Source organism: Cyprinus carpio, chromosome B11, assembly GCF_018340385.1.
Source record: "Cyprinus carpio isolate SPL01 chromosome B11, ASM1834038v1, whole genome shotgun sequence".
Taxonomy (NCBI): Eukaryota; Metazoa; Chordata; class Actinopteri; order Cypriniformes; family Cyprinidae; genus Cyprinus; species Cyprinus carpio.
The window spans coordinates 10062652-10078544 of record NC_056607.1 but is presented as its reverse complement, the minus strand read 5'-3'; the positions used below and the strand labels follow the sequence as shown (position 1 = coordinate 10078544).

The 15893-nt window shown below is 35.5% G+C and overlaps 2 protein-coding genes across 2 annotated transcripts in view; one reads left to right on the top strand and one right to left on the bottom strand.

Annotated features, from left to right (window-relative positions):
* Positions 1-1762: 1762 nt before the first annotated feature.
* On the bottom strand, positions 1763-3373 carry gpx1a (glutathione peroxidase 1a). Its single transcript, XM_042733858.1, has 2 exons — positions 3032-3373; positions 1763-2391 (listed from the first exon to the last, which is right to left on the bottom strand). Exons 1-2 carry the CDS (start codon positions 3248-3250, stop codon positions 2041-2043), a joined length of 570 nt encoding a protein of 189 aa, XP_042589792.1. The 5' UTR covers positions 3251-3373; the 3' UTR covers positions 1763-2040.
* A 612-nt stretch (positions 3374-3985) lies between these two features.
* Positions 3986-15893, top strand: part of LOC109078336 (testis-expressed protein 264 homolog) — a 54736-nt gene continuing 42828 nt past the window's right edge. The window contains exons 1-2 of the mRNA XM_042733857.1: positions 3986-4483; positions 14740-14961. Coding sequence (XP_042589791.1) covers positions 4145-4483; positions 14740-14961 — 561 coding nt within the window. The 5' untranslated portion in view covers positions 3986-4144. The remainder of the gene's footprint in view (positions 4484-14739; positions 14962-15893) is intronic.

Genomic DNA, 15893 nt, shown 5'->3' with positions numbered 1-15893 from the left:
AAAAACAAATGATTAAATTCAGACACTGATCTACAGCTGCTGTTATCAAGCAGAATCACTGAAGGAAAGAAATAGAAACAAAACTAACTTCCAGCCACAGACTTTAATTAACCAAATTAACCAAAATAAAACAGCAGTGGAGGATTACACAACTCCACAAACTGCATTACCAGCTTCACTCATTACTAACCAGTTTGACTTTATTTCTGTTATATATGTACAAAAAAAAAAAAAAAACAGCAAAATACTGTGAAACCTAACAGTCAACTTCCTGTTGTGTTTTGTGGGTCACCATTGTGCTGGAGAGTAGAGCCTGTGTTAAAGTAAAGGATGCACAGAAAAGCACTGAGGTTATAATGCTTGTTGATTTATTGAAAGGCAGTAACTGTGTAGTTACTGATGCAGTGTGAATTGTTTCAATAATTTCAATCATACATGAAGGTGTGCTGCTGTTATCTACAAGAGATTTAAGTTGAATTGATGCTTTTAATGACTTTACATAAATTAATAGATTTTCCTTAATTGATTTAAGAAAATAGTTCTCAATACCAATATGCCTGCATTACCTAAACATTATAAATATTAGTTTATAAACAAATGCCAATTGGCCAAATTAAGTGCAGCCAGTTTCTGCAAATAAATTGAGTTAACTCAAAGGTATGCATGTTAACATTGTATCAGTTAATGAAATACAGTTTTTCAGTTTTGTTTTCAGGTAAAGTTCTGGCAACCATAGCTGCCGGTATTTTACCGTAATTTTTTTTTTACAGTGTACACATGGTTTGTCAGCACTGGTGGTAAAATATTATATTTGTTAAGAAATATTGCTTTTGATCTGTTTTAATTTTTATTATTATTATTTTTTTAATAGCTATATATTTATTAGACTGAATAAAATAGAAATATTACTATTGGTCTATACCGTTTTAAATTTTATTTATCTATTTGCTTGTTATTATATCTATAATATCAGTTTATGAAAAAATAAACAGTGTTATTCTTTTCAATTCCACTTTCTGACTTCTCCACAAGAGCTGGTGATAAAATATTTATGGGTTACGGGCACTGATGGTAAAATAATAATAATAATAATAATAATAATAATAATAATTTTTTTATAATAGGAAAAATATTACTATTAATCTAAACACTTTTACATTTTTTAATTTGTTCTAATATCTAATATACTCTATATATATATATATATATATATATATATATATATATATATATATATATATATATATATATATATATATATATATATATATATGCTTATTTTAGAAATGGTAGAAATATTACTGTGGATCTATATTGGATCTATATGGTTTTAATTTTTTGTTATATCTATATACAAAATTGCTGCTTAATTTGAATATAAACTCAAAATAACAAGTCTAATTAGGTAAATGACTAAATAAGCATATGACTTAAGTATGACAAAACTTCACTTGCACTGTGTGGATAGTTCTTTTCAGCGTATGCGCAGAGTCAGCATGACAAAGCATAATCTAAACCGGTTTCAGTATTATGCTGATCTTTAAAACTATGTTTATTTAGTTAAGAGAATAATTCATTTTAACTGTGCATTACAACGCCCACAGTACTAACTTGTTCAAACCCGTGCCAAGGGGAAATATTTAGCATGTGACTTAAAATTAAAATTAAAAAATGTGGAAGTGAAAATGTAAGGCTGAGGTTTGTCATATAAACTGCTTCTGTTTTTTGTTAAGTGTTGCAAACAGAAATAAGGAACAGAAAGTTTTTTATTATTTTTTTTTATTTTCGTTAACAGCTGAAAGATAAAACCTGAGCTGTGCAGTTCATGAATAAATTACAACTTTTATAATAAACATTTACAGTTACATCAGAAGCTTCCCTCAGAAAGGTTTTAGGAAGCAGCTTCATTAAGTAAACAGTCTAAAAATCAGCCGCACTTTAATCATGTCTGCACAGTTAGCTATATCAAACAACCATCTGCAAGTGATATGGAATGGACGGTTTATCTCATATGGCCAAAACACCAGGAGCTTGCCAGGTTTATTTCATCCTCTTCAGAAGCTCTTTGATATCAGCTTCAATGTCGATGGTGAGGAACCTTCTGCTGTATCTCTTGAACGGTTCTCCGTCCGGACCGATGAGGAACTTCTCAAAGTTCCAGGAGACGTCGTTCCTGTTCACCGGACTCCAGATGATGAATTTGGGATCACCCATCAAGGACACAGAGTCGTCACTGGGCTGAGGCAGCTTCTCCTTGAGGAACACGAACAGAGGGTGGGCGTTCGCACCGTTCACTTCCAGCTTCTCCAGAAGTTGGAAATTTGGCTCGAAGCCATTTCCAGGACGGACGTACTTCAGAGATAGCAGAATTTCATCATTCTTGGCATTCTCCTGTTGAGCAACCAAAATTGCACAATATGTTATGCAATAAAGCCGATAAAGGCATATGAGCATAGAATCGGTTAACAACGCAGGTTTTGTCCATTGTCATTGCTATCAAAAATGAACATAGCTTTGCTGATAACGACAACAGATTGTGAAATGTTTCAATCACTTCTACAACGCAAACCACTGAAAATGGGAATTAGAATATCATTTAATATTAATACATTATTTCATATACAACAACAATACATATCCATTTTAAATATATAAAAGCTTTTAATGTATTGAAAACAACAACATTAATATACAAAAATAATATTTTTTAAAAGATATAAACATTAACTATAGATAATATCTGAAAACATATATATATATATATATATATATATATATATATATATATATATATATATATATATATATATATATTATATATATATATGAAATTAAATTTTCTATGTAATATTTAAATAAAATTTGATATTAAGTATTTTAAATTCTTAAAAATAAATACATAACACTATAAATATCTGTATTTATGATCACTACATTAATGCAAGTTATAATCTCTAATAGAATTTATCAATTGATCTGAAAAAGGAGTACGGTTAAGTGAAGACTGAGCCACACTGAGTCTGAGTCTCACCTGATGTCCGAACTGGTTGCAGGGAGCGCCCAGGATCACGAGCCCCTGATCAGCGTAGCGGCTGTGGAGCTCGTTCATCTGGGTGTAATCCCTGACTGTTGTGCCTCAAAGCGACGCCACATTTTCAATAAGCACCACTTTACCTTTGAGAGAGGAAAAATTCAGGAGGTCCCCTGACAAAAGTTTGGCGGACAGATCATAAAACTTCTTCGCGGCCATACTCTACTCTTACACGCCGTTTACTACGCAGCACAAAGCGCAAAGTGATGTTTTACCAACAAACCTTCAGCTGAACCTTGAAATGAACCTTGAGTCACAGCCTGTGACTCACAGCGAGAGGAGGGGCGTAAATACAGTTCGAGGAAGTGCATGTTGCAGCTTGGGAGGTCAGTAGAGGTGAATACTGGTAAAATACTGCCATCTTCTGTCAAATGGGTGTATTGCATTCCAAGCCATGCATATCCCCGCATATTTGTTATTAAAAATAAATAAAATAAAAATAAAATATATATAGTCCTTTTATTTTCCAGTGGGATCTGTTGCTGGTTATTATTATTACAATATGTTATATAGGTCTGTATGGATAAATTAATAAAGCAATAAGCCCCAAAAATCCGTGGTTTACAGTGAATTTTCGTTGTTATAGGCACAAGATATATTGTAAGTTTGTGAAAATGTTTCGGTTGTCTACTTTGCCGTGTTCTGTACGCAGCTTAGCTTTTTGAATTATGTTGCATCGAGCCAGTCCGAACCAAATACAGTCAACCCCTCAGCATACATACATGACGAAACCTGAACCGTTTCGAAAAACGTTCGGTGTTAAACTGTACATAACAGGTATCAGTGACAGTAAATTGTAAGCGTTTAGAAAAGAAACATAACAGTCGTTCACTTTTTAAGTAGTAAATACCTCCCACCCCTATAACAAGCGGATGGTTCCGTCCAGGAAGCTCGAGCGCGACCTGTTCTGTGTTTAGGGAAGTGAATCTGCGCTTCTGAGTGACTGCGCATCATCCGCAACAAAGTTGTGATTTTTATTTTTAAAATCCTCTAATCTGAGTCAATTTCTTCTTTAAGTAATGCAGTCGCTCAGTGAAAGCGGATGATTTTTGAATGAATGGACCAGAGAGACTGTTATCCTCGATAAGAGCAGCTCTCGGTTATTCTTTTGCACATACCTCGCATTCAGCTGACATGTGGGAATGGCAGATTTCGAGCCTCATAGCCTTCATTTCTCTAGTTCTTTTTCTCGTAGCTGTATGTTATATTTTGTACTCTGGCCTGACCACTGAAGTCCACATCAGGACTGGTTTACCACCGGTCAGGAGCATAACTATAGCCTATAAATATAAAGTGGGACCTTATAAAGAAAGTGGCTCGCTGTTCAGAGAGAGCTGCAGCATTGGACCCAAGCTGCCATGCATTGGGATCTTTTATGATGATCCAAAGAAGGTGAGTAGACCTTTGAATGATTGAGGACACTGGTGTACCTTGATGCTATGTCAAGAAGACATTGTTTTATTGTTGCACTGACAATATGATTATTGGAGTGAATAATGGTAACTTTTAACATTGAGACCAAACTTAGTGTGACAGTTGGATCAGTGATTGATTTACAGCTGAAACATTATTCTTGAAAAGTGAGTCTGTATATCTTTATAGAAAGTTTTACATTTCTATACATTGATATGGTGGCAAAGCGTTATTGAAAGTATTATTAAATTGTAATTAGAAGAAATGTTTCTTGAACAGCATATCAACAAAATCTAATCATATTAGAGTAATTTCTGATGGATTCATGTGACACTGAAGAGTTTGCAATCAGTTTACCATCACTGAAATAAATTACATTTTAAAAACTATTACAAAACAAATGTAAAATACAGTTATTTATTTATTTATTTATTTAAATACCATTCCAAACCTTTTACCACCACTGTATCTATATATCTGTCTGTCTATCTATCTATCTATCTATCTATCTATCTATCTATCTATCTATCTATCTATCTATCTATCTATGTAGCTGTGTATATATAGGGTAAATTCAGGTAAAGTTGCCTGCTTGTAATTTCTTTTATAACCTTTGTTAATCTTAAGGTCCAGCTGTAATATTTTTATTTAAATTCAGTACATATGATCTGTTATTGGAAAGGTATATGCCAGTAAACATTTTGAGATGGACTCCAGGTTAATGTCTTTTCAGGTAATGCAGCCAGATCAACCTCTGATTGATCAAAAAATGATCCAGTATCTTTTTTTTAGTGCTGTCAAATGATTAATCGCGATTAATCGCTTCCAAAATAAAAGTTTTTATTTACATTTATGTATGTATGTGTACTGTGTTTATTTTTTTATGTACATATAAACACACACACATACAGTATATATTTTGAAAAAATGACATGTATATACATTTATATATTTATATTCTTATATTTTATATTATATATTAATATATTTGATGTATATAAACAACATATTTCTCTTAAAAATATACATGCATGTGTTTGTGTTTGTATTTATATATACATGATAAATATACACAGTATACACGCATATATTATGTAAACAAAAAACTATTTTGGATGCACTTAAGTTTGACAGCACTACTTTTTTAAAATGTTTATTAACATAATCAAACAAACGTATTCAGCTTAGACTAGCAAAATTGAGTAAAAATTAGTACAATTCATAAGTTCACCTAATTCATGCATAAATTAACAAACTGATATTAAATTTGATGAAATATAATTTTGATTAAAATTAATTTACAGCATATTAAAGATGTGACTACAACACGTCCAACAACTAATAGGCTAAAAAAAAACATAAGACAAACAAATGTAATATTGTAAAACTTTTTTCCCTGTCTCTTCAGCTTTAATTGTGACCTGTTAAAGCTTTATACTCTGCATCTATTTTGCTCCTATCATCCTTTTTTCATTCCAGATTAAACTTCATGTCTGGCCTTCCTTTTTGCTCTCTTCTCTTTCTTCCACCTCTGACTTGAATTTCCTAACTGGACCCGTTTAGTGGACTAGTTTATTCAATTAATATGAGTAGAATTAGTGAAAGATCAAGATGGCCCACTTTATCTACCACATTCAGCCAATTTTCCCCCCTAAAATTATTATTTGCATTTTAATCCATTTTAACTTCATTAGCACATAATAGAAGTACTGTCACAGTACTTTGAGGTGTTGCTACAATCACCAGGGTCATATCGAGTAATAACCACAACTATTTTAGCATTAAAAAAAAATAACGTCCCTACCTTTAATTAAATTCAATTTGTTTTCTCTGAAAGTGTAACCCCCTTGAGCACAGTATATATTAAGATTAAACTGCCAACTTTACCTGATGGCTCACTTGGCACATTACATTTAGGAGAAAATACTGCAAATTAAAGGCATAATGTTATTTGTTCTGTATTTCCCCCTTAATTTCCATTAGAAATTCCATATATATGCTGCTCATTAGTGGCATAATGTTATTATATTGCACAGACAATAGAAAAGCATCTGCAAAAAACATCTATTTTAAATGTACTAAATGTCTATTTCCCCCAGCCATAATCACTCTCATTATATCAGACTAATATATATGTCATGTGTGAATAATACAGTTATAGTAGTAGCTGTGAAGTGAACGTTGTGGCTTCAGAGCTGCCTGTGCCGTTTCCTGTTTACTGATCACTCAATACGCAGCGCTCAGCACATCTAACACATTACAGATGCATTGCACTTTAATTCCCCCTCATGAAAGTAAATTGCTTCAATTACTTTAGTGAATTCATTTAATTTAAATTTGCTGTTTAGTTAGTTTGTTTGGCTGTGTAATCTATTTCCCTCCAAGTAGGCTTATCTCATACAAAGGTCTTAGAAGACGGCTTTTCATTAGAGATGTTATGCACACAAAGTCTGTATTGTATATGTCTTCTAATAAGTGTTATTTTTATCGATATTCTTTATTAATTTTAAGTGTGTTGGTGTGTTCTATTAGCAGTTAACTTAGGGAGTTGTTGATCCTCATTCACCACTAGATGGAGGTGTTGATATGATCATGTTGATAATGCAGTTGACCATGTGGGGGTGGAATATGTTTGTATGTTCTGATATTTTGATATAATTGGATTATCTGTTATTGTGTGGCTCTTATCGCATATAATCTCATTTTGTCATATATAATCATGATAAATGGTGTTAAATGTTCTAATTTGCCTGCTGAACACATATTTAACATATTCCTTATTGCAAAATGCATCTCGCAGTGTAAATGCATTATTACTAAAGCCAGCAAATTAGTCATGGCTATTACATTATAAAACTAGTTTTGACTGATTACATTTACATTTATCTGTAACAGCAGTGTTCCTACTAAAGTAAAAAGAGTGGCGACATTAAAGGAACAGAAAGAAATTCTTTCATCAAATTTTCACCTTCATGTAGTTCCAAACCACTTTTTTTTATAAAAATATATTTTGAATAATGTACTCTCTCTTTTCCATGCAATTGCAAGAAATTTTTTTTATGATGAAATGACCCAAGTTAGATCAGTTTGACTCTTTCAGAACAGTTCTTTTAATCAGATCAGTCAATTCATTGTCAAGATCTGACTCAAAAGAACGATTCATTCATAAATCTTTGAAAGTTCTAGTTCAAGCTTAAATGTATCTTTGTTGTTCCAAGAAAAGATCAGCTAAAAAATTAAAATAGCTTCAGTGGTGTCTCAATGCTGTATACAAGTCAAGCAGATCATAAGAGTTTATGTATATTGTAATTATATAAGTGCATTTAAATCCTACGAGCTAAATTCTGATGTTGTTTGGACTGAGTTCAGATTCAGTTCAATACAGACAGTAGAGAATGGATGAGGGCAAGCATAAGTAGCCGACTGAAGCAATCTAGGTTGTGTGGTTTAATTTAGAGAAAGGCACCAAGGTTATTATTGCATCAACCTGAGCCTGGGCTGGACTTGATCTCAGAATGTCAAAAAAATAGAAAAGGTAAAATGTGTCTGAGTTGGTGCCCTGTACCTACTTCGCTTGGCCTTGGTGCCCTCACACTTTTAGGGAATATAAATGAGCTTATAGCACAACTTCTGTGACCGTTCATCTGACCTTCAGTGGCTCCAGTTGCTGTCTGGGTTCAATAACTTTTCAAGTTGTTTAGTTCTCACAAAGTTTGCAAAGTGTTTTGTTTGAGATTTAGGAGTGTGTTTATATATTTCTGTGGAACTACCAAAAAAAAAAAAAAACTTAACAGGAGCTAAGGGGATGATCACAAAATAACCATCATTTCTGCAGCAGAGGAAGAGCAGAAACCCACCATCCTGTTCTAGACGATGCTTGTAATCAGTATGTGTAGGCTGACGGTGTTACTGGAATTATTTCTTGGCAAAGAAAGTCTCTTGGGTTTCTTTTTTGTGCATAAGACCTTTTTGCATTATCACATTTCTCACGCTTCCTGCCCACCTCCTCCTTGACCAGTCAAAACAGTTCATGTGTACTCAGCCTCCCAACAGAAAGCCCTACTGGAATAGATTCTGACTCTTGATTGACAGCTCAGCCATACTTTCAAAAGCACATTGTCAATGACAGACTGTTTTTTTCTTCCCCCAAGTCCCCAATTAGCAACTGTCCAAAGCTCCACACATACAGCCATGGCCAAGTCCTGATCCAGTTCAGCTAATTGGCATAATGATCTCAGCTTGTTAAGAGAGAAGCCTGGGGTGCTAAACCCGGGGGTCAGAAGCTCCCAAAGGCTGCTGATAGAAAGTAGAGAGAGGCAGGAACAGGATTGGAAAACAATGGACTCCACTGGGATGAAGTTTACCAAAAGGATTGGCGTGAGCACCGTGGTCCCTCTATTTCTGAATCACTGACTGCTCCTGTAGTCTGCAAGCCCACAAGCTTTTGGGAACTTCCTCTCATCAGGCCAAACAATGCGGTGGAAGTGAAAGCCCATGGGTCTGAAGATGGTTGCCATGGATAAGAAGAGCCGGGTAGACTTCTTCACATGCCGGAATCTGTGAAGGGCCATGAAGGGCATTCCAGTCCCTAAGTGACAGAAAGTTTTAGGGTTTGCTCTTTCTCTGTTCTGTTCAGGCCCTAATTGAGTGTTTTCTGTTGTGAAGAACTGAGAATGATTTGATGAGCTTGATGGCTTAAAGGGATACTCCACCCCAAAATGAAAATTTTGTCATTACACACTTACTCCCATGTCGTTCCAAACCCGTAAAAGCTTCGTTCGTCTTCAGAACACAATTTAAGAAATTTTGGATGAAAACCGGCAAGCTTGTGACTGTCTCATAGACTGCCAAGTAAATAACAGTGTCAAGGTCCATAAAAGGTATAAAAATCGTCTTCAGAATACTCCATCTGCCATCAGACGTGCAATCTGTGTTATATGAAGCGACGGGAACACTTTTTGTAAGCAAAGATAACAAAAATAACGACTTTATTCAACAGTTCTTTTGTCAACAGTCTTCTCTGTGTCTCTTCATATCACCGTATGATCTTCTGTATCATCCGTGCCACAAGGATGCGCTGTTTCTACGTGTATTTAGCTTTGATTTAAAAGAAAACAGCACATCCTTGTGGCGTGGATGACTCATTATTTTTATTTTCTTCGCTTACAAAGAATGTTTTCGTCACTTCATATAACCCAGATTTCACGTCTGATGACAGATGGAGTATTCTGATGACGACTTTCATACCTTTTATGGACCTTGACACTGCTATTTACTTGGCAGTCTATGGGACAGACACAAGCCTCCCGCTTTTCATCCAAAATATCACAATAAATTGTGTTCCGAAGACGAACAAAGCTTTTATGGGTTTGGAACGACATGAGGGTAAGTGATTAATGATAACATTTTCATTTTTGGGTGGAGTATCCCTTTAATCTGATCATCTTCATGATCCATCAATCCTGATGAAAATTGACTAGTGACAGAAAAGATAATGTCAACAAACTGCCATTTTCAGGAAGGAACTTAAGCATCCTGCTGTCATCAGACATCTCGGAACAGAATTCCAACTGGCTCTCGCCATCAAAACTATTAGTATTTTCACAGCATCCTGACTGTCTGAGGATAGCAGGAACATGAAAAGGCAGTCCACTGTGAAGATGCGGATAGCGGCAGTGACAGCGAGGGAGGGAGGGAAAGTGCGAGAGCTTTTTTTTAAAGCGCGTCTGAAGTGATGAATAAATGAGTCTGCCTTCCAATGTATTTTAGAGTCGATTTCCCAGAAGACTGCTGCAACACCGTAACCTCTGTGACATTTCACGAATTTGCCTGAAATGGATTTGACTGCTAGTTGACAAGTAAAACGACAAAAGTAAAACAGAAGCGCTACGCTGACAGTTACATATGCTCATCAGTACTTCTGTCTTTCTGTCAATTCAGTGTCTTGAATGATCTTTTCTCGCCATATTTCAGTGTCTACAAGCTTTTCCTTTCAGACATTTACCTCAGTCGTGACTAAACATGCCACCTCAAAGTTAACCCTCCTTCCTGTACCCACATCGCAACTCCTTTAAACCCAATTTTCAGAGTCTGTATGAGCTTTTCCAGTTGTCAGCAGGAGGATATGATTATTGTGGTATGACTTACTGGTATTTTGATAGGTAGTTTATTGTATAGCGTGGTGTGATGTAGTGGTTAAGGCTCAGTGAAGACTGCACGTCATAAGGTTGCTAGTTTGACTCCATAAACCATCACCATTTTGCCTTTAAACAGCCTTAAAGTCAACATGAAATGGCAGTGGTAATCTATTACCCTTCTGTAATGTGCTTTAGAGTGAAGCAGGAGCCATTGGGCATACATTGGATTGTTAAATATATGTTTTTGGTCACACTTTATTTTAAGGCCCATTAACAAACTATTAACTATGACTTTTACCTCTATAAACTCCTAATTTGCTGCTTATTAATAGTTAATAAGGTAGTTGTTAAGTTTAGTTATTGGGTAGGATTAGGGATATAGATTATGGAGAATATGCAGAATATGTGCTTCATAAGCACAAATAAACAGCCAACATGTTAATAATAGGGATGCTAATAAACAACTAGTTAATAGTGAGAATTGGTCCCTATACTAAAGTGTTACCATGTTTTTAATCTAAACTGGTTTGGTGCTTGGTAGATAAGGGTTTTTTTGTGGCCAATACCAATATTAGGGAGTAAAAAAAAGTCAGATATCGATATATTGGCTGATATTCCTTAACATATATTATAGTACAGTACCACTCAAAAGTTTGGACACTTCCAATTCATGTGTCCAAACTTTTGACTGGTACTTTATATAGAATACAGTATATACATAAACAGAGTATCTATACATGAACACATTTTTAGCAACGATAACTCAAATGTGGTGTTCAAACACTTATAATTATGCAATAAAATTATGTAATGGAAGCAGGGTATGTAACAATTTAACAAACTTTGTTATCCAAAATGAGTCTGTCATCAGTGCACATAAAAGTAAACTTCACTTCACTTATTATAAATAACTGTAAAACACAAACAGAAAAAAAAAAAAAAAAAAAAAAAAAAAAAAATATATATATATATATATATATATATATATATATATATATATATATATATATATATAAATATATATATATAGTTGCATAGTTTCAGAGTGCAGAAATCTCCCACTTGATAAGACAGCCGTCTACAAGAATTTGACCAGATTCCACTCATTGACCATACTTTGCTTTCTTTTATTTTTTCAATTTTTTTGATGCAGTAATCAATCAGCCAGTCATTTAGTCAAGCAAGTTAAAAACCGGCTGCTTCTTCATTTTGTTGTAGTAGGCTAACTCTGCACAAAAGGCATCTTTCCTTTGTTCAAGCCACTGCTACACTACCAGGAGTCTGTTCTGCCCTGCTAATTAATAGATTAACTTCACATGGTGTTCTCTCACTGGTGAATTCTTGTGCACTCTGGCTAGTGCACTCTAGTTAGGAGGGGCGGAGCAAGAGCAACCAACAGTTTTACATTTATGCATTTAGCAGATGCTTTATTCCAAAGCGACTTACAATGCATTCAGGCTATCATTTTTTTTTACCAGTATGCGTGTTCCCTGGGAATCGAACCCATGATCTTTTGCGTTGCTAATGCTAACAGTTTGCCTCAGTCAACCTAACTGATTATTGTAATGCATTAATTGGCCAAGAAGACTTTTATGTTTGTGTTTGTTTGTGTATTTATACAATAATTCACTTTGTATTTTTAGTTAAATTGATGTTTAAATTGCTTAATGTACACTTCATTATTTTTAAATAATAAAATAAAATAAAAAATTTGGTTTGTTTCAAATTTATACACTTTCAATTTGTAAAATTTTGACATTTACACATTTTACACATTTTACACATTTACCTACTAAAATAATACATGTCAAATAAATAATCTGCCTTTTTAGCAAGAGTAAAATTGAGTAAGATTTACACGGTGAAATATTAACTAAATTTAAAGGACTTTTTTGTCAAAAGATAAAAAAATCACTGAAATATATTTTTAGTATAGAAATATATTTTAATATATAATTTATATATTATATAATATATATTTGGTTATATTAGTTATATGTAATTTTTGTAATAAAATTCACTAATGATGAATCATTGCTTCTGTGGAGATGCCCTGTAATATTTGACATCATGTTTAAATGATAATTGTCCTGAAGACACTCTGTTGGCTAAACTGTTGACAGAACATGGTTTCTGGCAATCCCTGAAGTTCTGTTGTTGTTGATCTCATTTATTTATAATCTAATGCCATGCTGGAAGAGACTTACTCACAATTTCTGTCAAAAGCTCGGAGCAAATGGAGGCTTAGTGACAGGCCAGTCTGTTAAAACGCACTCGCCGTGAACAGCACCTGCTGGGAGCACATCGGGAACCCAGACCTCCTGAAGATCCAGGGCCTCAGAGCGATCCAGCTGTGAGCAGACTACTCAAAGAATAATGTGATTCTGTTGAAGGATCAGAATTGATTAGGACTCTAATACAAACACCAAACGATATTGAGAGAAAACTAAAACCAGTTTAACTCGTCTGGTTATCTGCTTTTGTGACTGATATTTCTCCTGAGTGGCAGTGCAATCTATTCCTGCAGGGCTCGGCAGGAGGCCAAAAGTGACCCAGAAGTCTACGAGACGAATGAACACTTTCCTCCAATTTAAAGGATGGATGTTCTGGGAACTGTTCCAGCCTCTTTTCTAAACAGACCTTCATCTGTCACAGCCTAGCTTCGGCGATCTACCCCTTTTCCCTCCAAAACCTCGAGAGACCTGAACCCCAATCCGAGACTGGGTCGTACAGTCCATCTCAAATTTCCCTGGTGCCCTCATTTGCAAGCATATATTCCTTTGGTTGGTAAAAGCAAGAGGCGTGCGTGAAAAGTGACATTTGGGCATCCATCCACACTGGTCTCGAAGCTGCCAGACGACGCGTGGCAACTAGTCACAGTCTTATCAAACTACAGCTTCATTGTTTTTTTTCTTTTTCCCCACACAATGCCACCTGCTCATGCAACTCCATCTAATCCTGTATTTATATGCTTTTCTCAGCCATCGCTTTGTTTATTCTCATTAAGCTAGCTTTTCCTCTGTGACTCACCGAATCGTGGACGCTCCCTGTTGTCTTTGAATGCCACTGCGAGAGTGAGGGAGTTCTTCCTGCTTATTTGTTGCACAAGATAAGCATTATGAGATGTGTACGGCTCCTTCTGGTGATTACTGCAGGCAGCTGATGGGTTTTAATGGGGCTGGGAAAGTTTTTGTTGTGGATATGCTGTTTGGGGATCATTTTGGGAAGATGAGTGTTTGTTGGCTAGAGAAGTGTTCGTCTTTGATATAACCCTGCTTCACTGGGAAAAGTTGATAATGGTGAAAGCTAGCAGGGCCAAACTAATTAAAGAGCAGTAGAAAGGGTTGCATTCTTTATCCACTGTTTGTTTTGTGTAGTACATGTGTGTTCCACATGTTTAGAGACATGCTATTGCATTATGTGTGGCATATTTGTAATTGAGCTAACACAATCTGACTGCCATATTGTTTTAAAGGGGTCATATGGTGTTGCTAAAAAGAACATTATTTTGTGTATGTGGTGTAATGAAATGTGTTTATGCGGTTTAAGGATAAAAAACACATTATTTTCCACATATTGTACAGTATTGTTTCTCCTCTATGCCCCGCCTTCTGAAACGGGTCAATTTTTACAAAGCTCATCGCTCTGAAAAGTGAGGTGTGCTCTGATTGGCCAGCTATCCAGTGCGTTGTGATTGGCCGAATGCCTCAAGCGTGTGACAGAAATGTCACGCCTCTTAACATATTGTGATGCCTTGTCCGCCGGAGCAACGAGACATAAACATAAAACCCATTATAAACATGATTTCTAGTCGTGTCTTCTATTGGAAGGCAAAAACTTAAAAAAAATATCTCATTTAAAATGTGATGATTATATTATTTAAATGTTATGTATATTCTAAATTAATGTTTGTGCATTATTTATATGTTGCCGTTCTTTTTTTAATGTCATTTTCTTCAACCATTTAATTACTGTCCTGAGCTTTTTCATGATTGTCTTAATTAATGAAATGAAAACCTTTCTCGGCAAACATTTCTGACAGTAATTTCAAGAATTACAATGCTTCTGCATTAAGAAATGTGTTTATGTGTGCTGTAGGTTCCAGCACAGAAGTGTCGCTATGCGGTGGGCAGTATTTTGAGTGAAAGCGAGGATGCACACAGTGAGGAACAGCAGCAGCTGTATGAGAAGCTCGGCTTCCGGATTTTTTCTTTCCCAGAGGTCACTCATGTCGTCACAGCATCCTTCCCTCACCGAACCCCTCTCTCTATTTTCCTGGGGGTGCAGAGGGTTTATCCACAGCTGAACTGCTACATCAAGGTAACATCATCATCTTTCTCTTTTACCAAATGCCTGTTCTTAATTCGAAGGCCATGTTGGTGCAGTAGCCTAATTCAGGTGTGTTTAATTCAAGTCGTGATTGATACAGACAGCGTGCTTCAGTTTCCTTCAACATGATTGGTGAACTGGAGGTTATGAGGGAATGAACGCCTAGTCTGTCAGTGTTTCTGGAGGGATGGAGACAGTAATTATTAAGCAGTAGACTTAATCATAGCAATTAAGGGCAAAGCGAGAGAAGAAAAGCTGGGGATGAAGAACAAATGAGAGTTGCAGGATTGCGAAGAGGTAAGTGGTGGAAAGTGCAGAGATTCTGTGTGGAAGGGAAGAAGCTCAGAGTAAAGATGCACATTTGAAAGATTTTGAAGCCGTGGCTTAAGGCCCCAGTATACTTCCAGCGATGTTCATTTTTGTTCTTTGCTTAGGGGTAAGATTATACTAGTAAAGTATACTAGTGTACTAATAGCGAACATGCCGTCTACAATGCTACATGCTTTCCTCTCAATAACAAAAGAAACGGTGACAAGACAGTCTAGAAAGCATCTGATCATAGCGATGTGGATATGTTGGCATGAGCTCTGCAGTTCGGCCCTCCAGTCATGTAACATCACATTTATTTCTATAGTGCTTTATACAAAAGATTTACTTAAAGCAAGCAGCTTTACAGTACTAAATAGGCAAAACAGTGTCAGTGTTATTTAAATTCGAATTACAAGCTCAATTTCTAGTATAAAGCAGCTATCCGGTGTGTTTGTGTCTGACCTCAACTGAACAGAAGAAATAAACCAGAGAAGATTTATATGCTGAAGGAGGCGGGGCCTTGGAGCCACGCCCACCTATTACATAATCACCATGGACCAATGGTAGTTTATTTTCTGTAGAAAATGTGTGGAGCTTGTCAATGTAAAAGCCAC